This window comes from Lipotes vexillifer, unplaced genomic scaffold (assembly GCF_000442215.2).
Source record: "Lipotes vexillifer unplaced genomic scaffold, Lipotes_vexillifer_v1.1 scaffold263, whole genome shotgun sequence".
Taxonomy (NCBI): Eukaryota; Metazoa; Chordata; class Mammalia; order Artiodactyla; family Lipotidae; genus Lipotes; species Lipotes vexillifer.
Genome location: NW_006796752.1, coordinates 2440440 through 2466379, shown reverse-complemented (window position 1 = coordinate 2466379; position 25940 = coordinate 2440440). Strand labels below are relative to the sequence as shown.

At 41.3% G+C, this 25940-nt stretch overlaps 1 protein-coding gene across 1 annotated transcript in view; it reads left to right on the top strand.

Moving 5' to 3' along the window:
* The window catches only part of MCF2L2 (MCF.2 cell line derived transforming sequence-like 2), a 199095-nt gene that overhangs the window by 153232 nt on the left and 19923 nt on the right, over positions 1-25940 (top strand). Inside the window, exons 18-25 of the mRNA XM_007468974.1 lie at positions 11-80; positions 6023-6115; positions 6811-6903; positions 9235-9306; positions 11446-11571; positions 18882-19097; positions 19955-20047; positions 20220-20298. Of these exons, the coding sequence (XP_007469036.1) occupies positions 11-80; positions 6023-6115; positions 6811-6903; positions 9235-9306; positions 11446-11571; positions 18882-19097; positions 19955-20047; positions 20220-20298 (842 nt within the window). The remainder of the gene's footprint in view (positions 1-10; positions 81-6022; positions 6116-6810; positions 6904-9234; positions 9307-11445; positions 11572-18881; positions 19098-19954; positions 20048-20219; positions 20299-25940) is intronic.

Sequence of the window (25940 nt, the reverse complement as noted above, 5' to 3'; positions counted from 1 at the left end):
CTTTCCCTAGGACTTTTCTAAAAGAATTGGAAAAATGCACTGAAAACCCTGAACTTCTGGCACGTTGCTTTCTCAAGAGAGTAAGTCTGTGCTCCCAGTAACTCAAAATAACCATGTGATTAAAGTCAGCCCTTAATTTTCTGTGCAATGGCAAGGGCAAATGGAAACACAAGTGGTCTAAAAACTTATATCTGCCTTTTGAATGCAAAGCGGGAGTCCTTTGCAGTACTGCCGCCTGTGTGAGCTGAGTCCAGTTTGACTGAGCTCTCACCCTGCTAGGTGGGAATGGCTGTAAGCCTGGCTTCCTGCCAAGTCCCCTGAAATGGGAGACTGGCCCCCCAGACCCCTGAGGCAGATGATCCTTCTCTGAATGACTAAGCTAACTGTTTTAGGGCAGGAATCACACAGCAGGCTTAAATTCTTCACTAAAGTTGTAGTAACACTCTCAAAAGAAGTACTAAACTGAAACTATAGAAAATATATTTTCTTCCATTTTATTTTCTACGGCATCAAGGAAAGTTAGAAAATTTTAAGTCTACAGCCTGTCTTCCACTTAGCACCCCATTTGTGAACTTCCTGTCCTACAACATCGTATTTCTGTCTGCTTCCCTTCCCACCACACAGACCTCTCCCCTCTTGCCAGTTCTCCACCTGGCTTTGGGCAATATATAGGCTGGCTGTTTGGGCCAGTTGTGCTCCCTGGGAGCTGGCTCAGAGAAATGCATTAGCCGGCCTCATTCCCCACCAAGTGCCTCCTTCCTCCTCCTTTGGAGATGAGCCCGGTGCCCTTTGCTTTCTAAACTTTTCCCATTTCTTCTCTCTCTCCCAACCGGCCCTTCCTTTCATTCTCTTGCTTGTTTTCTTTTTGTGAGCCTGAGGCAATAGATGAAACAACTTAAGCATTTTTAAACAGCTCAAATGATGACTGATAAGTCTAAGAGCAGTACAGTAAGTCCCCTACCTACAAACCTTCAAGTTGAGAACTTTCAAAGATGCAAACGTGCGTTCACATGTCTGATAACGTAAGTTAGTTCACGTGTCTGGTGTGCATTGTCAAGTGCGTGCATCCTCTGCAAGTGGTTGTGCTTTTGTGTGCTTTACTGTACAGTACTGTATAGAGTACAGTAGTACAGTATCTTTATTTCAAGCCCAGGATGTCTGGAAGCAAGCGTAAAAGCAGCAGTGATGTAGTTGGTACTAAGACGCGCCTATGGAGAGGGTGTGGAGAAAAGAGAACCCTCTTGCACTGTTAGTGGGAATGCAAATTGATATAGCCACTATGGAGAACAGTATGGAGATTCCTTAAAGAACTAAAAATAGAACTACCGTACCACCCAGCAATCCCACTACTGGGCATATACCCTGAGAAAACCATAATTCAAAAAGAGTCATGTACCACAATGTTCATTGCAGCTCTATTTACAATAGCCAGGACATGGAAGCAACCTAAGTGTCCATTGACAGATGAATGGATCAAGAAGATGTGGCACATATATACAATGGAATATTACTCAGCCATAAAAAGGAACAAAATTGAGTTATTTGTAGTGAGGTGGATGGACCTAGAGTCTGTCATACAGAGTGAAGTAAGTCAGAAAGAGAAAAACAAATACTGTATGCTAACACATATATATGGGATCTAAAAAAAAAAAAAAAAAGGTCATGAAGAACCTAGGGGCAGGATGGGAATAAAGACTCAGACCTACTAGAGAATGGACTTGAGGACATGGGGAGAGGTAGAGTAGGCTGGGACAAAGTGAGAGAGTGGCATGGACATATATACACTACCAAACGTAAAATAGATAGCTAGTGGGAAGCAGCCGCATAGCACAGGGAGATCAGCTCGGTTTGTGCTTTGTGACCGCCTAGAGGGGTGGGATAGGGAGGGTGGGAGGGAGACGCAAGAGGGAAGAGATATGGGGATATATGTATATGTATAGCTGATTCACTTTGTTATAAAGCAGAAACTAACACACAATTTTAAAGCAATTATACTCCAATAAAGATGCTAAAAAGAAAAAAGTAAAAAGACACGCTGAGCGATAACGATGGAAACAAAAGTGAAAATAATTGAGAGAGTGCAGCGACAAGAGGAAGAAGAAGTAACTGAAGAACGGAAGAGATCCACGACGCAGGAAATGGCAAGATTTTCTTTATCTGAGGAGGCACTGTTAGTTTTTGAGGCAAAGGGCCCGAATGTAGAATGGTACACGAAGATTGCAGCAGCCATTCAGAATTCAATCCAGTGCTACCGTGTCACCTGTGATGAGAAAAATAGAGCTACTACCCAGATATCACTGGACCATTTTTTCAAGAGGGTAGATGGAATTGAATCCAGCAAGGAACCAGAACCTGTGCCATCAACATCAGGCGTGAGTGAACTTGCAGCTTGCCCTCCGTCTCCTATTGCTGACGATCCTTCAGCTCTACCATCTCCCACCTCCTCTCCCCTCTCCAGTCAGTAACTCTTCTTGCCTGTTCACTCGATGCCAGCCCCTGTATGCCAGCTGTTGTGCTGTACTACTGTACTTTCAAGATACTGTACTGTAAGATTAAAAATGTTTTTCTTTACTTTTTGTGTTTTTTTTAATGTATTATTTGTGTGAGAAGTATTATAAACCTATTACAGTACAGTACTATATAGCTGATTGTGTTATTCGGGTACCTAAGCTAACTTTGTTGGACTTAAGGAACAAATTGTACTCACGAACACACTTTCAGAACATGTAGGGGACTGTACCTGTGATAAACTGAAAGCAAGCAAACAAAAATCCCCAGGTTTCAAGGTATTAGACATAATGGAGAAACAGAGTCTTCAACCCTCAGAGCTCTGACCGACTTAGAAGACCCCTTCCATAGCCCTGTCTGGGCTTTCCATCACAGCCTTGTCATAGGTTTTTCAACCAGTGACAGAATTCAAGATACATTAAAAACCATTTTGTATTCAACCTGATTAATTTCCTTTTTGACTTACTTTGATAGCATTATTCGTGTTTTATACTATTTGGCAATTTTGCGCTCATCAAACCACCAATGTGAAATCTAGTTGCAGAGTTTAGTAATATTTCATAACTGACTATATCATTATTGCAAAGACTTATTGAAATGGTTGAATGAGAAAAAGACCAAATTCCTGTGGGGAAAAAGAATGGATATTATCAAGTTAAAATTGCCAAGTTTGAGGAAATGGTCGGGCAATTGCTAACTAAACATCTTTTCTTAGAAAAATTCCTCTCCTAAAGTTTTACAGACCTTTTTATAGTCCCCCATGGTGGGAGGAACCTTAGAAATCATTAATCCAGACCACATACCTGCATATAATCCTACATGATTTATGATGTTGGGGACAAAATACAGGTAATAAATTCTTACCAAACACAAAGTATTACTCTGAGACAAATGAAGTAATTAAAAACCACAATTACTTAACCTTTGAGAATCCTTGAGGGCATTGTCACAGCTGTGCAAAGACCTGTATTGGTTAGCCAGTAAGGCAGGCCCATCACCCACTATTTACTACAGCAGTTTACCTCTTCTCAGTAATACTTGCAGACTTCCACTAATCATGAACAAGAATTTTGAAATATTGCTCTAGCCAAGTGTTTCAATCAGATTCGATAGCTTGTAGTATCCAGGAAGATTCTGCCCCAGAGACCAACCTCCATGTAGAATAGCGTTTGTCAGTAGTTTACTTTGAGTCCCATTTGCTCTGAGATCTTACATGGTACAATAGAAAAAAACACTGGGGTGGGACTCAGAAAACTTAACTTCTTATCTAAGTTGAGCCACTTGCTATCAGCATGACCTCAATTATGTCACTTAAACCCCGGGACTTTTACTTTTCTCCTGCATACAACAAGCTTAGTAATACCAATATGTAAAGTTGAAATCAAATAAAATAATGCACACAGAAGGACTCTACAAAAGTAAAAAATGCTTTGACAATAGCTACCATTTGTTGGTTACTCTGCATGTATTGGGCATTTGTTGAGATGTTTCTATACATCTTCCCATTTAATCGCACAACAATCATAGGAGTTGACTGCTGTTGTGAGCCCACTTAACAGATGAGAAACTGAAGCGAAGGATGGTTAAGTAACTGACTTCGGACCAAATAGTTTGTAAGTAAGAAAGCCAAGAACTGAACCTGAGCCACAGTCTTCTTAGTCCATAAGAAATCATGTCTTCCTGTGTGAATATGAGTTTGGGGGTAGCAATTTTTTTAGCCTCCTGATTTATTCTATAGGGAGGTAAGGAGAATCAGGTACTTTCATATGCTGCTGGTTAGTGCACACGCTTTCTCTAAGGAATTTTGGACTGAAGAGCAAATTTAGGTCAGTAGTTGTGTTTCAGTACTGGAAGGCATATAATGTTCTGTGATGCTCAAAGTGCAGACACAGGACTAAGGGGTGAAGGTTTCAGGAACACAGGTATCAGCTCAGCATCCACCAAGAGAACCAGGTCCCTCTCTGTTACTGGGAGGATTTAGGGAAAGGTGGCTGACTGTTGGCGATGTTTTCCTGGGTGGAAGGCTGCATCTCCAGTCTCCTCCAGCTTCTGAGAATCTTCTGGGTTGAGTGTTGAAAGCAATGAAACCTTGAATCCTTTTAGGAGCAAAAGGCCAATGTCTTTGTGCTCTGACAAACCAAATGTGGGTGAAATGCCTTAATCAATTTGTAGTGTTTTATAAGCCTGGCCTTCAGTGTAGCAGGAGTATTCCTCAAGTCTAGGCTACTATACTCTGGGAGCCATTGAGTTTAACAAATGTACTTAGCACAGTGCCTGGCACATCAAAGGCACTCAACAGATAGTTCTGGAGTGAATGAATAAGGAAGTTATTATTGTTAAGTTCTGAATTATTATTCTAGTTTCTTAACCAGTCTGAACAACATTTCTCAAGGGCTGTCTGCCTTCTTAACCGTGTGTGTGTGTGTGTGTGTGTGTGTAATTTTTCTTGGAGAGAATAGCAAAGGACAGAGTTGCTGTAGTCCTTGCAGTGAAGCAGTGAAATGACCACTTACAATCCATCGGGAGAGAGGAAGAGCTACAGAAATGGAAATCATTCACTACAGCAGGGTGTTTAGAAGTAGAATAGACATAGTGAAAGCTGTAAGGGAAAAAATAACCCATGTCCAGATGAAGGACATCAAGAGTGGCCTCAGCAAGAGGACAGGGACACAGAAATCCACAAGGAAGTGGCCACGTGGTCATCTCTGCCAGAGCAGCCCAGGCTCTGTGGCAAGCACAGCTGAATGGACGGACCAGGTTCTCCTGATGGAATGGATGAAGCTGGCAAGCTGACTTCACAGGCTGGGGGTATCTTTTCTATCTGGGATATTGGCAGATGTGTTCCCACCTCACACAGTCTTTGATGCAATGAGAGTATAGGTCACACAGCACTTGGAATCCCTCTTGATCTCTAGCACTGAGATAGTCATGTAGCTTTTCCAGTCTCGGAGTCTTGTGCTGCAGGTTGAAGGTGATGTCTGAGGCAGGGGTTGCCCAGACCACTTAGGTTTGTGTCCAAACTGCCACATTTTCCTTCTGGGATGTTTCTATCCTTCGGTTGTTTCTTAGGTTTATTTGTAGGGTTGGCATCATGATGACTGTAATAAGGAGTGAGTGGGGAGAGAGAAAGGAGAGGCCATTAGCTACGAGCACTTTTTTGTCCTTTTTATTACTCAATGCAGAACTATCTGGGGGAGATATTGGTGTCCCAGTTAAAGAGCAGAGGAGAAAGGATAAAGTTAAAACTCGACTCCTGTTCATGAATTTACTTATTTATTTACCAGAGTCCTGTAGCTGCTCTCACAGCACTCCATTCATATCTGCGTTGTTTATAACCCTGTGTACATCTCCCCATTACACACTCACCCCAACAGAAGGTTATTTATTGTGCATCCCCAGTTCCTTACACATTGAAAATACTCAGGCCTGTTGAATGAATGAATAAACTGTATTATCCTGTCCTCTTACTGAAAAACGCTACCTGGTTAATTTGTTCTAACTTTTTCTCACCCAGAAAGAAGACCTTCAAATATATTTTAAATATCATAAGAATCTGCCCCGAGCCAGGGCAATCTGGCAAGAATGTCAAGACTGCACCTACTTTGGGGTAACATTGCATTTCTAAGGTCTCCCACAAACTGTTTTCCCTGGACACTGTTTATGTACATCCAATTTGTAAAGAAATTGAAAGTATGAACTAGGAAGAGGAAATTGGCATTAATTGGGATTTATGTTTATTAATTGGGATTTATGTTTATTAAAAGTCTCTCCTTTTTTGAAATTATACACTGGAAGTTTCAATGCTGCCCTGAGTCTCCATGGGACAGCTCTGTAATGAGCAGCTGTAGCCTGGTGAGAAAACCAGGGTCCTCTTCTAGGATGGGTTTTAAAAGTGGAATTAAGTCACACTTTGGGGTTCCCTGGAATGATATCAATAAGCCCATCATGTACCCTTGACTAGACTCCACCACCCCCAAACCCCAATTCTAAGACAACCTTTTCAGAAGCCTGCCCCATTGTCTCCCTCCTAATGGACTTACTTTCTAAAAGAAATAAATGTTCCGGCATCCCTACTTGCCTATAAAAATACTAGCCAAGCCCATCCCCTTTCCCATTACTCTCATTTTACACACTGTTCCTGAGGGACTGAACAGCCAATAACATTATGAAACTGGTCGACACAGCTGCCCCTTCTCTCCATGAAGAGTTCATTTCACTTCTTGTATTTAAATGCTGCCGCTTCTGTTCTGTGTGTGTGTGTGTGTTGTTTTGTTTTATGTTGTTTCTGTTTGGCTTTTCAAGGTATGCCAGCGTCAACTGGGTCACAGTCTCCCTCTTTTTAAGTATCTGAGAGGACCAAGCCAGAGACTTATGAAGTACCAGATGTTGTTGAAGGTAAGTCGATGAGACAGTGCTTCCTGTGCTTGGAGAACAGATGTGGGCGCTATGGTGCTCTTTTCCTTAGACACGTAGAATTGTGACTTCGACTTCCAAAGGTGAAACTATGTCTAGATTTCAGGCTTTTTCTGTCCCCAGGTCTAAATCAGCCTCCTTAATGAGGAATAAAACCAAAGAATCATAGGGTCCCAGGAGCCTGGCTAGTCCATCATGCGGCCAGAACATGGATCTCTAAGGAGAGCCCAGCTTAGGGGAGCAGAGGTCCTTGGGAGGAAAGTGGGGAAGAGGGAGGCTACCACACTGCTGGCAGCTGAGAGGGTGGGGAGGCAGCCAGACCTCTATTCTCGGTAACATATCTACAGGTAAGATATCATCTGCTCCATTTTACAGCTGGGGCAAGGAGCTTCAGGAAAGAGGTGTGATTTTCCCTAAAGCTACTATTTTACGTGCGTTTAAGCAATGGAGGGGAGAAGGCAAAACTGGATTCTTTTGCGACATCTACCTCTGCCCTTAGACTGAGGATTTTTCTCAAGAGCAGCATAACAGAATGAATTTTGTTTTCCTGAATCCCTAGGTGGTTCTTTCTTTCTTTGCTCTGACACCAGCACACCTGCAGGAGAGCACTCCCAGACCCCCGCCACCACCCACCCGCCCACACACACACACACACAGGACAGGAGCTCTGTCAAAGCTGCTTCCCCAGGTGTGAGCTCAGGGAAAGGTTTGGGTCACTCCTCCAAGGTCTGTTTTGAGTTAACCTTTATAAGCAGCTCTTGCCCAGTGGCTACTCTCACTTAATTTAAAAACAAGCCCCTGCTGTTTACTGGGTATCTTCCCACATGTATTTGTTTTTGTTTTTAAAAAGAATTGTTTATTTACTGAACCTGGGGCAGATTAGATACACAACCAACTTTAAATTTACATCTTTTAACTCAACTTTGAAGTGTTTTCACACACACACACACGTACACAAATTGGCATGCAACAGTTGTCCTAAGGTAAAACACAGTCACCTTAAACTGTTGCAGGTATTTTCACCCAAGGTTGAAAAATTGTTTATCCTGAACATGAAAACCTGTAACAGATTTAAATTAAATATATAAAACTTGTTACTTGTAGTTTTCCCCTTGCAAAGATCCAAAAAAAAAATGTACAAGTAACTAATATACATCAGTCACAGCATAATCCTGGATCATCCCCACACCAAAACTGGATGCTCCTTTAATTTTAAACCCATCATCAGAGGCCAAGAGGAAGCCATTTCGTTTTATACAAAACAAAATTCACACCCACCTGTATTTCTTATTTAATCCCCACCATCAGATGTGCCAAAAGGCTCTGAAGTGTGAAGAAACTGAGGCTCAGGGCAGTTAAGCTTATTGCCAATGTTTGCCCTCAGAAAAAGTGTGAAGAAACTGAGGCTCAGGGCAGTTAAGCTTATTGCCAATGTTTTGCCCTCAGAACAAGTTACCCTCTCAGCTTTGCATCAGCAGGCCCAGCCTTGGCTGCACCGGCTCTGCCGCTGCCAGTGTGGGATGCCTGGACCTGTCAGGCCTTGGTTTTCTCGCCTGTAAAGTGAGGACACTAGAACCTCCTGCACAGGTTGCTGTGAGGAGCCAGTGAGTGACGCAGTAGAGAGCTCACTCAGGGCTGACCCCCAGGAAGCTTCCGCAGCGTAACGTGCGGCTGTTGTTTTATACATGGAGCTGTCACACCAGCCTGGGAGTGAGGATGATGAGCCTCTGCTTCCCTCCAAGAGTGGCATCTGTGAGCATGTTTTGGTACAGCGTTAAATGGTAATACTCCATGTAGGCTAGGGGCTGGTGAAAAAAGCTTTCATTTATGGATGGTGGGAACATAGTCCTTCTCTAAAGAACTTGGAAACATGCATCACAACTCTTAACATTAACAATTCTACTTGTAGGAATTTATCCTTAAGAAAAGTGTATAAAGATTATTATTATTTTAGTAAAAAATTATTGAACGTAAATGTTTAACAGTAGGGGGGATTAATCAATCATGATTTAGCTATAGGATGCAATACTCTGCCACAATTTTAAAACATGTTTTAAAAAAATATGTCATGGGAAAATGTTCATGATACGTTGTTGAGAAAAAGCAGGCTACAAAATAGTGTGTCCAATGTGATTCTATGTTTGTGGAAAGAACACTGCACTGAATGTACCATTTATTCTTTCCCTCTTACTTGGGGCAGACAGACAAATTTATATACATCCTCATTTTAGCATTGGCTGGAGATTGTTTGCACAACAGATTAAGTTGGCCTTCTACTTTTTGATTTTCAATAAAGCTTTTGGGTTAATGCAGGGTCTGCTGGATTTTGAGTCACCTGAGGATTTGGAGATGGACCCAGGTGATCTAGAAGGAGGTTTGGCTAAGGTACTGGATATTAAATATCGTTCTATGTACTAACTGCTAATGGTGTTTGCCTATACATGGAAGGACTTAAGGGCGATTTCATTTTGTTTATGATCTTTATTGTGTAAATTTTCTAAAGTAATATGCATCCTATAATTCATAGGAAAAAACAAAAAAATAAAGACAGTTTCAAAGTGGGGATTTGTAATAGGATAAGTGGTAATATATCTTCTTCCTTCCACATAAAAATGTTTTACTGGAATACAAAAGTAAGCAAAGGTATAAAATGCATACATAAAAGACTGGAAGCAAGTATAATAAAATCCCTTCAGTGGTTTTCCTGCATGGTAGGATTATGAATGATTTATATTTACTTCTTTGTACACCTTAGTAAATCTATATACATTATGCCCTGTTCCCTTCCAAATGTATGTGTATATGTGTGTGAATTCTAAGACAACCAAGAAGAAACTTGGAAGAAGTGATGGCCACACCAGATTGGGAAGAAATTTTTGGCTTGGAAATGGGTTTTTTCAATTTTTCTATTATAAAATTCTGGTTTTAACAAGAATAGTATGAGGCATGTATCTCAAGGGGCGGTCATGTGCATGTCCTCTCTGCTCAGATGGTGCTGTGGGGATGCCTTAAGATTAAAGGAAGCTCAGGGCACAGGTAGTAATTTTATAGCCTGGAGCAAATGCAGCTAGCCTGGTTTAGAGGAGTTAAATAATGTTTGTAAGAATTTACCCTGAGTTAGAGAGGTTTAATAATGTTTGTAAGAGTCCTATATCACACAATGTAAAACTAGCCACCTGCCGTGTTTGTGGGAGGAGGGTTAGTGGGAAGGAGAGGGAATAGGTAGCCGTCGAGTCTCTAAAAGCACATTGAATTTCAAGTATTTAGGAAAGAGGAAGATGCCTGGTGTAAGAACTTTTAATCCTTTGTTAATGACGTTACAATAAACTCGGGTGAGAGGGTGTTGTCTTCCACCAGGACCTGGAACACATTTACCATAAGTAAGAAGGTAAGAATCCATGGAAAATTGTTCAGTGGAGGCAGCATGCTCTGCTCCATTCATCAGCCCTGTCACTCATATCTCTTATCCAAATATGCTAATCTTTATAGTTTAAGTAGAGATTAAGAAAATACACAACCCTTTGCAGTAGAGGATAAGAAGAGGTGGGGCTATATGCGGAGCAGCAAAGAGCTCTCTGTTCTTTGTTGTAGAAGTTGATGTGTCACAAAAAAAAAAAAAAAATGGACGGAAGCCAAAATCTTTTTGTTTGTATTTAGCAGATAACAGATAAATCTGCTATGTAGGTAGCAGGTGAATAAAATACGGAAACCCTAAGCAAAAGACTTTGAAGCTGAAACCATCCCTACCATGTCCTAAGTGTCGCAATAGTAATAATTGGAACGTTGGTCTCTTAAATTAGCTTTTCCCTTAATTCTGGGTCTTTATGCTGTTTGGGAGGTGCAGATCACGTTGGCTTACCTCTTTGGCATATTTAATGGTGATGGAATATGGGAAGGGCAGGGAGAGGAGAGGAGAGAGGAAGGGCAGAGCTCGGGGAGATTCAGTGTGGCAAATGCCACCGTTACGGTGTTTACACATAAATCATTAGTAAACCTCTGCATAGCAGCCCATTCTTTGCCTCTAAAGTTTACACATATCCTCCTCTGGGATGGTTTTAAGTATAATTTTACCCATAGGAATAAGACTGTCACATTAAATACAGGAATATGATACTCAGATTGTACTTTTCAATAGGCCCTGGGGGTAGGGGAGCAAAAGGGAGAGCACCCTATTTAAAAGGGCTGGGGTTTTCATGCTTTACAAAAGCTCAGGATGTTTCTTATATAGCCAGAATATAATGTCCATGATTTTATGAACTTCATTCTTCATTAGTACAATGTGCAGAAAGTGTAATGATTTTGCTTGTGTGTGCGTGTGTGTGTGTGTGTATCATATATTGTACTTAAACCAGCAAATATCCTTAGCTACCATTCTTTGGGAGCAGGGAAACAGGTTGATGTACCTACCTTCTCAGTCACTTCATGCTGGCTGGATCCGTAGCTCCTTATCTCTGTCCTGTTTCCCTTCTTCCCTTGGTAGATCGTTTACCTTTTGATTTCCAACAAGGCATTTGGTTTCCACAGAATGGGCCAGAGAGGACCAAGGATTCAGCCTTCTCAGACGACCTACAACAAGCTTTGGCCATGATGGAGGATTTAATCAAGTCCTGTGAGTTGGCTGTGGACCTGGCAGCAGTCACTGGATGTCCGGTATGTTCCATAGCAAGTGCTGGGACATTTCCACAAAAGGCAGGCACAGTATTACAAAGGTAGCAGATACTGTGGCAAAGTTAGAGAACTGATCTGTGGGAAAGGAATTTGACTCTGGAGGAAAGCTACCTAAATCGGTCAGCAAACCTGTGCTACGAGATTCCAAGCAGCGCCTCAGCATTTTTAGGAATCTTGGGTTGTGGTCCTTGGGCTCCTGAATGTTGAAACTGACCCATACTCTGGAAAAAGCAAGAACTCAGGGACCAGAACATATCGGGCAGGGGAAAGTGCTGAGGGAGTAATTTATTTTCTCACTCGTGGCACCATTAAAATATTAAAAGATTTTCCCTCTTGAGTTATATTTTCTCTGTGAAAATTACTTTGAAAATGGGTCCTAAGTGAACACCTAACCCCATTTTACATCACAGATCCCAGAAGAGGCCCAATAAGCATATATTGTATATCCCTTAATCCAAGTGCTTAAAGAAAAATACCCAAAGAGAGAGTGCTGGGGGGTTGAGCCATCTCAACTCTGGCATTAGAGTTAATCCCAAGCAGGCCAGACCCAGGCATTCCAGGCAAACTATCCTCTGTAACTGTATGATCGCCCTGGGACTGGGACATAATTAATATTCAGCTGGTTTTCACTGTGAGCTACTCTAGATTTTGACTCAGGGGTATTTTCTGTCATTGTCATAACAAATTACCCCAAACTTGGTGCCTTCAAATAGTGCAAATTTATTGTCTTACAGTTCCACGGATCAGGAGTACAACATAGTCTCACTAGGCTAAAATCAAGGTGTCTGCCTTCCTTTCTGGAGGCTTTAGGAGAAAATCTCTTTCACTGCCTTTTCCAGTTTACAAAGGCCACCCACTCACTTCCTCTGCTCATGGCATCTTCCTCCCTCTTCAATGCCAGCAATGGAGGTTGAGTTCTTCTCCCATCACATCACTCAGACCTTCCCTTCTTTCTCTTCCACCTTTAAGGCCTCTTGTGATTACATTGGGCCCAACCAGTTAATCGATGATAATCTCCCCATCTCAAAGTCAGCTGGTGAACAACATTAATTCATTTGTCCCGTTACCTGACCTAGTCTCAGGCTCCAGGGATTAGGGCATAGACATCTTTGGGAGGCCATTCTTCCACCTCCCACACAGGGATCAAGCATTCAGAGAATTGTTGATACATGTCACACAGACACTTTCCTTCTCTTTTTTACCTTTTCATTTTTACCTGGATTTAACATACTGTTTATTGAGGTCTTGGTAGATGAAATGACCTTTCTTTTCTTTCCTTGTCAGAAATCAAACCACACAAATTAATTAGGGGCAAAAAACCCTGTGATTTTTGATTTCCCTCCCTCCTGGTTTTCCTCTGGCCAGCATCTCAGAAACAGCCCCACTGGGTTTGCTGAGATCTGGGCAGCGATGCTATTACTGTCCCCTGGGACTCCAGAATGCTCTCTGCTTACTCCTGATGCAAGATTCAAGAGGGTATTCATGAACCATGGGGTGTGTGGCAGAGGGGATAGTTTTCTTGATGATAACTGTTTCCTTCTTTGACTAAGAAAAGTCAAGAGAGCAATTTGTTTAATCATTTGGAATATCTTTCTGTTCTTCTTTTCATCTTTGAACACATGTCAGCTACCTCTATCAGATGTCCCTTTCCCTGAATCAAAAGAGTGTCCTGGAACCTGTACTCAGGGCAGGAAACTCCCAGCTATTATTCTGAGTGTAAGTAACATAGGAAGAGGAAGTTATGAGAAAAGAATATTAAAATGTGAGTAAATAGCAATCTACTCTGATTTCATTCCAAGCTGGTTTGCATGCAAATAAGATGAATGAGTTTATAGAATTTTAGAGATTTTTTAACACCAAGGCAAAGAACTTTTCTCCCCCATGTGTCCTCAGAATTGCTCCTTTGAAATACAGTCCATGGTTTCTTTTTCACTAAGACCTTAACTTGCTTTACATCTAGTACATTAGGTAATGTATCCTGACAGTTTCGTATAATCCTACTGAATTATGGAAGAGCAGGCATTGGACTTTTCAACTTTCTGATTCAGGAACAGGTCCATGGAAAGAAGAGTTGACTCACCCCAATCACGTGGTCATCAGCCAGGACTACTTCTTGGATCTCTTTACTCCCTATCCAGGGTGCCAACCTCTCAACACATTCATCTGATTCTGTTTAGAGTTTACTAACAACTCAACTACTGTTAACTCAGATCTAATGATTCTGAGATTCTTTGCATCAGCTTTGTAGAACTTTATCAAAAGGTGTTTCCCATCACATGCTGTAGGTAGAGATGAATCCAGAACTTAACTTCTTAGTTTCTCTATTGACATCCAATATTAACTTGGTTTTGTGAAGAAAAGAAATTGAACTTGGTGGGATGAATTCATAATTAAAACAACTAGAAAAAATGCCCTTCTGATATTTACATTTTCTCCCTGTTGTGTATACTCAGTTAGTTCTTGGTTTAATTTAATCACAAAAGATTTTTTAAGAAAATTTGTTTTGTGGAACACTGAGATGTAATTTATTTCCCTCTCTTTACAAAAAAAAGTTCCCCCCCTGGGGCTTCCCTGGTGGCTCAGTGGTTGAGAGTCCGCCTGCCGATGCAGGGGACTTGGGTTCGTGCCCCGGTCCGGGAGGATCCCACATGCCGCAGAGCGGCTGGGCCTGTGAGCCATGGCCGCTGAGCCTGCGCATCCGGAGCCTGTGCTCCACAATGGGAGAGGCCACAACAGTGAGAGGCCCATGTACAGCAAAAAAAACCCAAAAAACAAAAAACAAAAGTTCCCCCCCTATTCAATTTAGTGCATAAAATATAGATGCATTTAGAGTTCTTTTAAATCCTCACTTGCCAGGAACATGTTCCAATGTTGAATAGTAAAGGTTGAATGAAATATTTTATTTTCTGAAACAAATTTATGTTGTTCGATAAAGGAATTATTTTTATGACAAATTTATTGTGGGCTAGGGCCAGGTATTTTATTTTCTATTTTAGTTCCCACTTTTCCTCTTCATAGTGTTGGCTGCAGAGATAAGGCTGAGTAAATAATCTTGATGACTCAGTGGAATTGCCTTGTACGTCATCCCACCTTCACAGCACCCATGTTAAAGGGTGATTGTGAGGCATAAATGAGGATTAAATCATAGGGCAGGGCACCTAGCACCATGCCTGGCACCTGGTAGATGCTGAATAAAGGGTCCCAGTGCTGACTTATTTGTGTACTTAGGCTGGAAAGGAAGGAACCCCTTTGCTTCTAGCAGTTGTAATCATAGACACCTCGGTCCCACAGCTTCTGATTTTCATTTCTGGACCAGGCTTTGTGCTAATTCACTTATCCAGATGTTTCCTGCCTCTCTGTACAAGAATTATATAGCTCTGTCCCTTTAGCTGTCATTGCCAGGAGTGAAAACCTGGGCACCCAAAAGAAGTCTCCTTCTGGGGGCTAGTTTTCCTACGGTCACTCTCTCAGTCAGATTCTTCATTTGGTCGATGTAGTCACATTTGAAATTCTTACCTCAGAGCTCTTACCTACAAAATGTCCACACATGAAAATGGTAGCATTTACTAGATTATTTTGCCATCATTTCCCATATCAGGGAGACCATCTGACATTTCATTTGCTGATTTGTTTGGGGCAGCCCCTATGTTGTATCTGTGAGCTCACACCCATCAGATTCATCAACACACCAAAGTGATGGCCACACTATTACGTCACTAGTGGAAAAACTGGTTGAGGCTACATTCATTTCCTAGAGCTGCGATAACAGAGCACCACAAATTAGGTGGCTAAAAAACACAAAAATGTATTCTCTCACAGTTCTGGAGGCAAGAAGTCCAAAATCAAGGTTGTCGGCAGGCCCATTCCTCTAAGGCTCTAGGGAAGAATCCTTCCTTGCTTGTCTCCTGGCTTCCTTGGCTTATAGCTGCATCACTACAATTTCTGCCTATCGTCCTAACTGTCTTCTCTATGTGTGTGTCTTTGTTTTCTTATAGGGACACCAGTCATTGGATTAGGGCCCACCCTTATCCAGTATGACCTCATTTTAACTAATTACATCTGCAAAGAGCCTATTTCCAAATAAGGTCACATTCTGAGATCCTGGGTGGACATGAGTTTTTTGGGAAATACTATTCAAGCCAGTTCAAGGTCATCACTGAATTAGCTTCCTCACAGTGCTGAGCATTTAGATTTGTGTCCCCTCAGGCACTCACTAAATGCCAGTAAATGATTCCATACTTTAGGGCACAAGTATCTGCAAGAGGTTGTACATGTAGTCTCTGGCCTTGGGACCAACTCCTGTCTGACTGGAAAGAAAGGATATATATGGTTGAAAAGGCGGCCAAGGGTCATCCTTGGTCCTGTTCAGAGCAATCCCCCTATGCTCTTCCCTTTGGAGGCAGAGTAGCCTCCACACAGGCATGTGTCCTGGATGACGGTAACGTATGTACACCTGTCCTTCATCACTGCTATACAGGGCATGTGCCCTCAGCCACCACAGGATGGGTCTCAAGCATTGAGATGTCTGATCCCATCACAAGCGTGGTCCTGAGAAAGTTTATGCAAGATGTCCTGGATGATATGTAGCCCATCTCTTCCAACTCATATCAAAAGACCCAGCGATTCCCTCTAGTGACCTTCAGTGATGACAGGCTTACTGGAAAAGGCAACCATATAGTCTCAGGAAGAGTCAGAACAATGACAGGACAGGGCTCATGGGTGTGAGAACTAAACAATTCCAGGATCCACAGCAACTCTAGGGCTTTAGCCTGGGAGGGAGCTGGGGTTCTCACCTGTGTGCTCTGCCTATACGTGCCAGGTATGTCCTCTCCCCTCACCGGCCACTGACTGGTTCTTTCCCTCCATTGGTGCCTTTTCCTCTTCCTCATAGTTTCTGATGACTTACCTTCTTTATTGCTCTGCTTCCTTATCATTTATTCCACCCTCTCATAAAGCATCTCACAGCTACAACTCTTGCTGCTTACTGCTTCCTCCTTAGTTCTCCTCAGTTCAGACAGGGATCCGATTGGCCATCTGGCACATCTTTTTTTCACTGGGCCTCTGTGGTCAGGGGCTGGCCTGTCTCTGGATTCACATCCTTTGGCCAATTGCTTACTAAGGTTCAAACAGCTGTGGCTGTGGGAGGGATGAGAAGTGCAGAGGCTGTAAAGGACAAAAACGTCGCTGCCTAGGGTGGCCTCTTCTGCCTCTACAGCCCACGGCCTTGGCAGACACCTTAACTCACATCGCCCAGCCCTCTGCAGGTCATCAGAGTGTACACCTGGGCTTGTTCCCCCGCTCCCCCATCCTTCTGGCCTCTTTCAGAATTGCTTTTAAAAGCTGTACTATGAAATGATGCCTCCACATTCCCCAGATGTGTTATTAGAAACAGCTTTACCTAAAATCCATTCATCTGTCTATTCTGGGATGCGGTTGAAGGTGGGCTCAGTATTTGACGCAGTGACCCTTTATGAAGACGCATGGGAGAAAGTTCTCTCACGTCTTATTAACAAAGTGCCATGCTTTCCCTTAACAACTGGTTTGGGTATGTCTTCGGACATAATGAATCATATAACTCACCAGATTTCCCTCTGTACTGCCTGCTAGAAGGTCAAAGTCTAGTCTGCAGCAAGTTTACATGCTTTATATTGTATGGGTTTTATGTACATCCTCTTCATCTTACTGTTTTAATCTCTTTTTTTTCTTCAGCCTAATTTCCTTGGTTATTTTCTGTCTGCCTATAATGTATATATTTTTATAAGATGTATCTAATTTTTGAAATGGGGTGAAATATAAATACATTTTTAAATAGAAACTACTGATTACAATCATTCCTGTGGCAAATGTTAAACATCTACTTTTGCCAGCTGCCTTGACTAAACATATTTCCTGTACTCTATAGGTCTAAATTGTACAAATTGAATGGGTGTAAAGGAGAAAGCAATCACTGAGGGCTGGGGTGTTTCCATTTGAGTGGGTGCAGGAAGGATGTGGATAGAGTGAAAAACTCCTCCCTTGTCCTCATGGACCCATCGCCCATCTGTCTTGGGGTGCAGTCAAGCTAAGCCTATGAAACCGGCAGCGGAAGCATCGTGCTTTTAGGAGAGAAGGCCTTGTGACTGGAGCTCTTATTCCTCAGTGAGGATTTTATTCACTACATTTAACACATGTAAATTTTACAAAGCAAAAAGAGAAAAATACCCCTGAAAATATGACACAAGCACCATAGAAATGACTAGAGTTTACTGCCCTTGAAGTGTTTGTTTTTAGACTTTCAGATATAAAGTCATTCATTTTTTTAAAGGTATTCACAGTTTGTTCAATATAAATAAGTTATAAAATGCACATATGTCTAGTAATAATTATCAGAAATTGTAGGGCTTTATCTCAACTAGATGTAACTCAGGGAAATGTCTCTGTCCTGGTCCTGTTCAAATAATTTTTCCTTTTGGTGTTTTGATTCAGAGAAATAAAGTCTTGATTATCTACTTTAAGTGATATAATTTTTGAAAAATAACCAGACAAAATACCACATTTCTAGTTCATCACACTCCACTACCTTTAGAGAGAGCTCAAAGAAGGCCAGGTCACTTCATTTGGACTTTCAACCAGACATATGATTGTGGAAGGAGACATAGTGTGTGCCTTAGAGCCAAAAAGATGAAATAAAAGATTTGTCATTTGGAATTATCTTTGCACTGTTCACTCACTCTGAAAAATGCAGAGTTGAATGTCATTACCATTTCCATTACAGTGTTATGAAGATTAGGTCATACTAAGCTTTCTCCTTTCAGAACAAATCTCTTGTTCTCAGGTTCTCATATACCTGAAGGAGAGGTTAGGATACAGATGGAATACATGGATTACCAAAGATCCATAATGCAGCAAAGATTCTGGCTCTCCCAAACATAATTAAAATATTAATTTCTTGGCCTTTTTAAGCAGTGTCTTGTATCAAAAACAAAGAAGAAGAAATGGAATTCTGCTAGCTAAAATTAATTGCAAGACAAAAATATTGGAGTACCAATATCTTCAGTTCAAAGTATTGCTAACATGCTTTGTTGTTATTACCTTATACAGCTGCACTGTTTCCTTATATAACTGAATGATGCAATGCTCAGTGAAGCTCACAAAATTGTAGTTTTGATTAGTGACAGATTGGCCTGACTGGCACTTATAAGACTGTAAACTTCAAATAAGCATGGTTTGTAATTTGAAAACAGACCCCTAAGAGTTCTTTCCTGTCAGGTAATTTAACAGCTTCTTTTTGTGTGTGTCTGTGTTTCCCAAAGGATGATATCAGAAAACTGGGCAAGCTGTTGATGCATGGCTCTTTCAACGTCTGGACAGTTCACAAGGATCGTTATAAGATGAAGGATTTAATTCGATTTAAGCCCAGCCAGAGGCAAATCTATCTATTTGAACAGGGAATAGTGTTCTGTAAGATACGAATGGAGCCCAGTGACCAGGGCCTGTCTCCTCACTACAGCTTTAAGAAGTCTATGAAGGTAAAGGGGTCCTATTGCACTTGGGAGTCAGCACAACCCTATGGAGAGAAATGCTGTTATCCGTATTTTACAGATAAGGAAACTGAGGTGAGGTTAACTTGCCAAATGCCACACAACAGAGCGAGAATCCACACACAGGCCTGATTCCAGAGTCAGAGCTTGTAATTAGCCACTAGATAGGGCCAGCGCTGGCACAGAGGTGCCTTTGTGCTGGGTGGAGAAAAAGGATCCAATGGCAGCCTGCCTGGACAAACTAATTGAAAAGTACCCTCTTTCCTCCAGGCAGAGGATTGAACACCTTGGAGATTAGAGCATGGGCTGGATTTCATCTTCTCAACCACGCATCTTTGCATGCAAGTGTAGGCAACATCCTGACCCTGGGGGTGTAGGAACCCATGTCCACACCAAACATTGCCTCTCACCCATATAAGAAATATTTCATAGCTAGCAATCACATGCACACACACATGTGCTCTTGTGATTAAAATTGGTAGTTTATTCATAGTACTTTTTGTTATTTTTGTTTCTTAATGGATACAAATTCAGTTACTACTATGTAGAGATTTGTGAAATACTCAAGTATTAAAGGAGAGAATCTTTTTGCTTAAAGTTGAAGGCTACAGCTCAGCATATGGAAACATATAGTCTGTCTTGTCCTCTGAAACAGACAAGACAAATGACACTGTAACAGATTATGTTTTATGCTCCTTGGGGCTGTTAACAGAGGAAAGCAAAACACTTGGAAGGAAGATGGAAGAAGAGAGCAATCAAGGGTAGCAAAGATTAGAGTGGCTGACAGGGATAATTTTTTAATCAGAAAAGATGGTATAGAAAATTTTCTTCTTTCTTTACAATAGTTAATGACACTTTCAATTCGCCAACTTGGAAGGGGGAGCAACAGAAAGTTTGAAATTGCCAACCAAAATGGACTTGAGAAATACATCCTACAGGTAAAATTCATGCCTTCCCCATAGGTGTCCTTTCCCCTTTCCCTATTGTGTTCCCATGACTCAACCAGTGTTTTCTGTCACATTCTAAAGGTCACCCAGAGAATAAAAGTCCTGTCCAATTAATGCACCAGGTGATCTGATACTCACGGTATTTTCTTATTTGTAATTGCAGGCAGCTTCAAAAGAAATCAGAGATTGTTGGTTTTCAGAAATAAGTAAATTATTGCTGGAACAACAAAGCAATATTAAAGGTAAGCTTACCCTTGCTGACTTTAGTCTGGAGAGTTATACTGATTCCAACTTTGTAGTGGGTATGGAGATTGGGGATACTGTTAAAGAAAATGCTTTGCCTAGAAAATAACTGTGGGCACATTTTCATAGTACCTGGAAGCATCTGTGGATGCTTTAGATTGTGTGTGGGTTTTTGTGGTTGTGTGCATGTCCCTTTTACACATACTCCCACATACCCAATGGCCAAGATCCAATTTTCTCAATCAAAAGTCAACAATCTGCAGCCCAGAGGAGGGTCTTCACCAGAACTCAACCATGCTGGAGCCCTCATCTCAGACTACCAACCTCCAGAACTGTGAGAAATAAACTTCAGTCATTTTTAAGCCCCCCAGTCTATGGTATTTTGTTATAGCAGCCTGAACCAAGACAGGCTTGATGAAAATCAGTTGGCCATAGATATAGAATTCTCTGCTGACAGTCTTTTCCTTTTAGCACTTTTGTCATCCCACTGTTTTGTGGCCTCCATAGTTTATGATAAGAATTAAGCTATTTATCTTATTAAAGATTCTTTGCATGTGACAAATTGCTTTTCTCTTGCTGCTTTCCAGATTCTCTATCGTTTTTTTTTTTAATTAAAGGGTAATTGACCTACAAAACTATGTTTGTTCCAGATGCACAACACCTGGAATTCAGCATTTCTATACACAAAGTATTGCTATAATTTATGTCAAAAAGTATACTGCCTGGGACTTCCCTGGTGGTCCAGTCTACTCTGCACTTCCACTGCAGTGGGCATGGGTTCAATCCCTGGTCGGGAAACTGAGATCCCACATGCCACACGGCACAGGGAAAAAAAAAGTATACTGCCTATGTTTTCTTTCAGGAGTTTTATGGCTTCAGGTTGTACATTTAAGTCTTTAATTCATTTTGAGTTTATTTTTGTATATGGTATGAGAAAGTAGTCCAATTTGATTCCTTCACATGTAGCTGTCCAGTTTTCCCAACACCATTTATTGGAGACACTGTTTTTTCCACATTGTATATTCTTTCTCACCTCCTTTGTCATAGATTAATTGCCCACATGAGTGTGGGTTTATTTCTGGGCTCTCTATTTCTATTCCATTGATCTATGTGTCTGTTTTTGTGCCACTACCATATTGTTTTGATTACTGTATCTTTGTAGTATAGTTTGAAATCATGGCTCATGATACTGCCAGCTTTGTTCTTCTTTCTCAAGATTGTTTTGGCTGTTCAGGATCTTTTGTTTCCCTACAAATTTGGAATTATTTCTTCTACTTCTGTGAAAAATGCCATTGGTATTTTGATAGGAATTGCATTGAATCTGTAGATTGTCTTGGGGAGCATGGTCATTTTAACAATATTGATTTTTCCAATCCATGAGCATGGTATAATTTTCCATTTGTTTGTGTTGTCCTCAATTTCTTTCATCAGTGTCTTATAGTCTTCTCTCCTTGGTTAGATTTATTCCTAGGTATTTTATACTTTTTGATGCAATTGTAAATTAGATTTTTTTCTTGATTTCTCTTTCTGATAGGTCATTGTTAGTGTATAGAAATGCAACAGATTTGTGTATATTACTTTCATATCCTGCAACTTTATGTAACTAGTTGCTTTTCCCTTGCTGCTTTTAAGATTCTCTCTTTATTGTTATTTTTTACCAATTTAATTACAACGTGTCTTAGTGTGGATCTCTTTGGGTTTATCTTGTTTGGGACTCTCTGTGCTTCCTGGACCTGATGTCTGTTTCCTTCCCCAGGCTAGGGAAGTTTTCAGCTATTATATCTTCAAATAAGTTATCTGCCTCTTTCTCTCTCTCTTCTTTTTCTGGGACCCCTATAGTGCAAATGTTAACATGCTTGATGCTGTCCCAGAGGTCTCTTAAAGTATCCTCATTTTATACAATTCCTTTTCTTTTTTCTGGTCAGCTTGGGTGATTTCCAGTATTCTGTCTTCCAGTTTGCTGATCTGCTCCTCTGTATCATCTAATCTACTGTTGATTCCTTCTAGTGTATATTTTGTTTTAATTATTGTATTCTTCAGCTCTGTTTGGTTCTTTATATTTTCTAACTCTATAAAAATTTCTCTCTGTGTTCATCTATTTTTCTTTTGGGCTCATTGAGCATTTTATGATCATTACCTTGAGCTGTTTATTGGGTAGATTAAGTAATAAGTATTCCTTAATATTTCTTCTGTGGTTTTATCTTGTTCCTTCATTTGGAACATAGTCCTCTGTCACCTCATTTTGCCTAATTCTCTGTTTTTATTTTTATATAATCTAGGTAAGTCAGTTACGTTTCCCAATGTCAGAGAAGTGGCCTTATGTAGGAGATGTTCTTTGGGGCCCAACAGCCCGCTTCTCTTTGGTCACCAATGTGCTCTAGGGCTGCCTCCTATGTGGGCTGTGTGGACCCTTCTGTTGTGATGAGGCTGACTACTGTAAGCACACTTGTAAGCAGGGCTGACCCCCATCCCAGTTGGCTGCCAGGCTCTGCCTCTTGGAGGAGGCTGCCTACCTGCTGGTAAGCAATGCTAGGTCCTGGCACAACTGGCTACGCAGCTCAGGGGTTCCCAGGACTAGTGCCGGCCCACTGGTGAGTGGGTCTGGGTCCCGGGCCTTCTGGTGGGTGGGGCTAGATCTCTGAATGGCTGGAGGCTCATGGGGTCCTAGGGCATCAGGCCTGCTGCTGGGTGGGGCTGTGTCCCAGAACTAATCATCTAGAGGGAGGATTCCAAAGTGGCACTTGCCAGCACCAGTGTCATCATGGTAGAATGAGCTCCTAAAGATGGCTGCTGCCAGCATCTATATTCCCAGGGGGAGTCCCAGTTGCCTCCTACCTCTCTGGGAAGCTCTCCAAGATTATCAAGTGGGTCTGACCCAGGCTCCTTTCAAACTATTTCTTCTTCCCTGGGTCTTGGAGCATGTGAGATTTTGTGCATGCTCTTTAAAAGTAGAGCCTCTATTTCCTAGAGCCCTCTAACTCTCCCAAAAGTAATCCCCACTGGCCTTCAAAGCCAGACACTCTGGGGGCTCATCTTCCCGGTGCAGGACCACTGAGCTGGGGTGCTCAACGTGGGACTTGTACCTCTTGCTCCTTAAGGAAAACTTATGCAATTGTGATTATACTCCCGTTTGTGGGTTGCCTATACTGCTTTTGACTATACTGCTTCTCTGCCCCTCCTACCCATCTCATTGTGATTCCTTCTTTATATCTTTAGTTGTGGAAAATCTTTTCTGCTAATCTTCAGGTGGTTCTCATCAATAGTTGTAAATATTTTTAATTTTGGTGTGGCCATGAAAGGAGGTGAGCTTACAGTCTTCCTACTCTGCCATCTGGGCTGTCTCTCCTTTCTTTGTCTTTTGACAGTTTTGACAGTATAGGTTTGGGTTTCTGAGTTTTTATTTCTTGGAGTTTGTAGATCATCTTGGATATATAGATTACATTTTTCATCAAAGTTTGGAAGTCTTTGCCCATTATTTCTTTAAGTATTCTTTCAGTCCCTTTTTTCTTTCCTCTGGCATTTCCATTATGCTTGATATACTTGGTATGTTGATAATGCTTGTTGGTGTCCTATAGGTCTTTAAGTCTCTGTTCATTTTTTTTTCATTCTTTTTCTTTCTCTTCCTCAAATTGGATAGTTTCAATTGACCCATATCTGAGTTCTCTGATTCTTTCTTCTGCCTGCTCAAATCTGCTATTGAGCCACTCTAGTGAATTTTTCATTTCATTTATTATACTTTTCAACCCCAAACATCTATTTGGCCCTTTTTAAATATAATTTCTCTCTATTTATATTCTCTATTTGATGAGATTTTGTTTTCATACTTTTCTTTAGTTCTTTATGTATGGTTTCCTTTCATTCTAAACTTTTTTTTAAAGCTGGTTTAAAGCCTTGGTCTAAGAAGTGCAATATCTTGGCTTCCTCAGGGACAGTTTCTATTGACTGCTTTTTTTTCTGTGTATGGGCTATACTTTCTTGTTTCTCTGCACATGTCATAATTTTTCTTTGAAAACTGGACATTTAAAATAACATAATGTGGCAACTCTGGAAATCAGATTCTCCTCCATCTCCAGTGTTTGCTATTGTTGCTATTTGTTGTTGTTGTTTTTGTTTGTTTACTTACTGACTTTTCTGAAACAATTCTATAAAATCTGTATTCATGGTCCTGTGTAGCCACTGAAGTCTCTGCTTGGTTCATGACTGGGCAGAGATTTTCTTAAACACTTGAAACCAACAAGCATTCCAGTCTTTGCCAAGGGGCTCTGTGGATTTTTTTTTTATAAATTTATTTATTTATTTATATTTTATTTTTTGGCTGCATTGGGTCTCCATTGCTGCACACGGGCTTTCTCTGGTTGCGGTGAGCAGGGGCTACTCTTCGTTGCAGTGTGCAGGCTTCTCATTGTGGTGGCTTCTCTTGTTGCGGAGCACGGGCTCTCGGCATGTGGGCTTCAGTAGTTGTGGCACACGGGCTCAGTAGTTGTGGCTCGTGGGCTCTAGAGCTCAGGTTCAGTAGTTGTGGCACATGGGCTTAGTTGCTCTGCAGCATGTGGGATCTTCCCAGACCAGGGCTTGAACCCATGTCCCCTGCATTGGCAGACAGATTCTTAACCACTGCGCCACCAGGGAAGTCCCTCTACGTGGATTTTGAAGCACACCTTCAGTATTCAGCCAGGCAGGTGACAGTTCCACATTAGCCTTCAATTCCTGTTTGTGCAGAGCCTCAAGATCAGCCAAGGTGAGAGCATAAGCCCTGCTAAGATTTTTCCTGAGCATGCACACAACCCTGGTCATGTGCACAATGGACTTCTAGATTCTCAGGACTATTTGGAGTTTTTCAAAACCACTATGGATATCTTATTCTAACAACTATGGATATCTTATTCTTAAGTTTTTCCTTTTAAACTTTTTGATTAGCCTGTTTTTGCCCCAGCTGATATCCAGTGCCTCAAGCAGCCAAGAAGTTAAACAATCACCCTGGACATTTTCTACAAATGCCCCTGGGGAAAAGACTTTTCACACTGAGCAAGCTCTTAGTTGGGTTAATAAAGACAGCCTTGCAAGCAGGAAATTCCAGGGAATCCCCAGACAACTCAAATAATGACAATCTACTGGGAATGAGAGTTTGAAGGAGCTCCAACCCTGTTCTGTCCCTTCCTACAGGTGCCAGCTTGCTAATTTTCACCATGATTGCAGGCTGCTGGCTTCCAAGGCCACCACCAAGAAGAAGGGGTGAGATGGGACTAGGGCAACTAAGACACCACAGAGCTCACTGGTCATACTGAGATTCATCCATTCTTCTTGAATTAATGCTCTCCTGATTGCCTTTGTTTAATTTCCAGCATTCTGAAAATATTGTGTCTGACTATTTTTATCAGTTTTTTCCATGCTTTCATTGAGGAGAGAATTTTTGGAGGGCTTTTTTTTCCCTGCACCATTTTCACAGATGTCACTCACTGTATTCCCTTTAATCATTAAAAATCATCTTTGAGTAGGCTTTACCCTTTCACATTTGTCTTCTCTAGTCTCATGTGGAAAACCTATCTCCTATCATTTATACTGGCAACGATTTTTGTTGTTTACTAAGAAAAATTATGTAAGTGTGAAAAGATAACTTTGTCTTCAGAGACTTAGCAGGAAT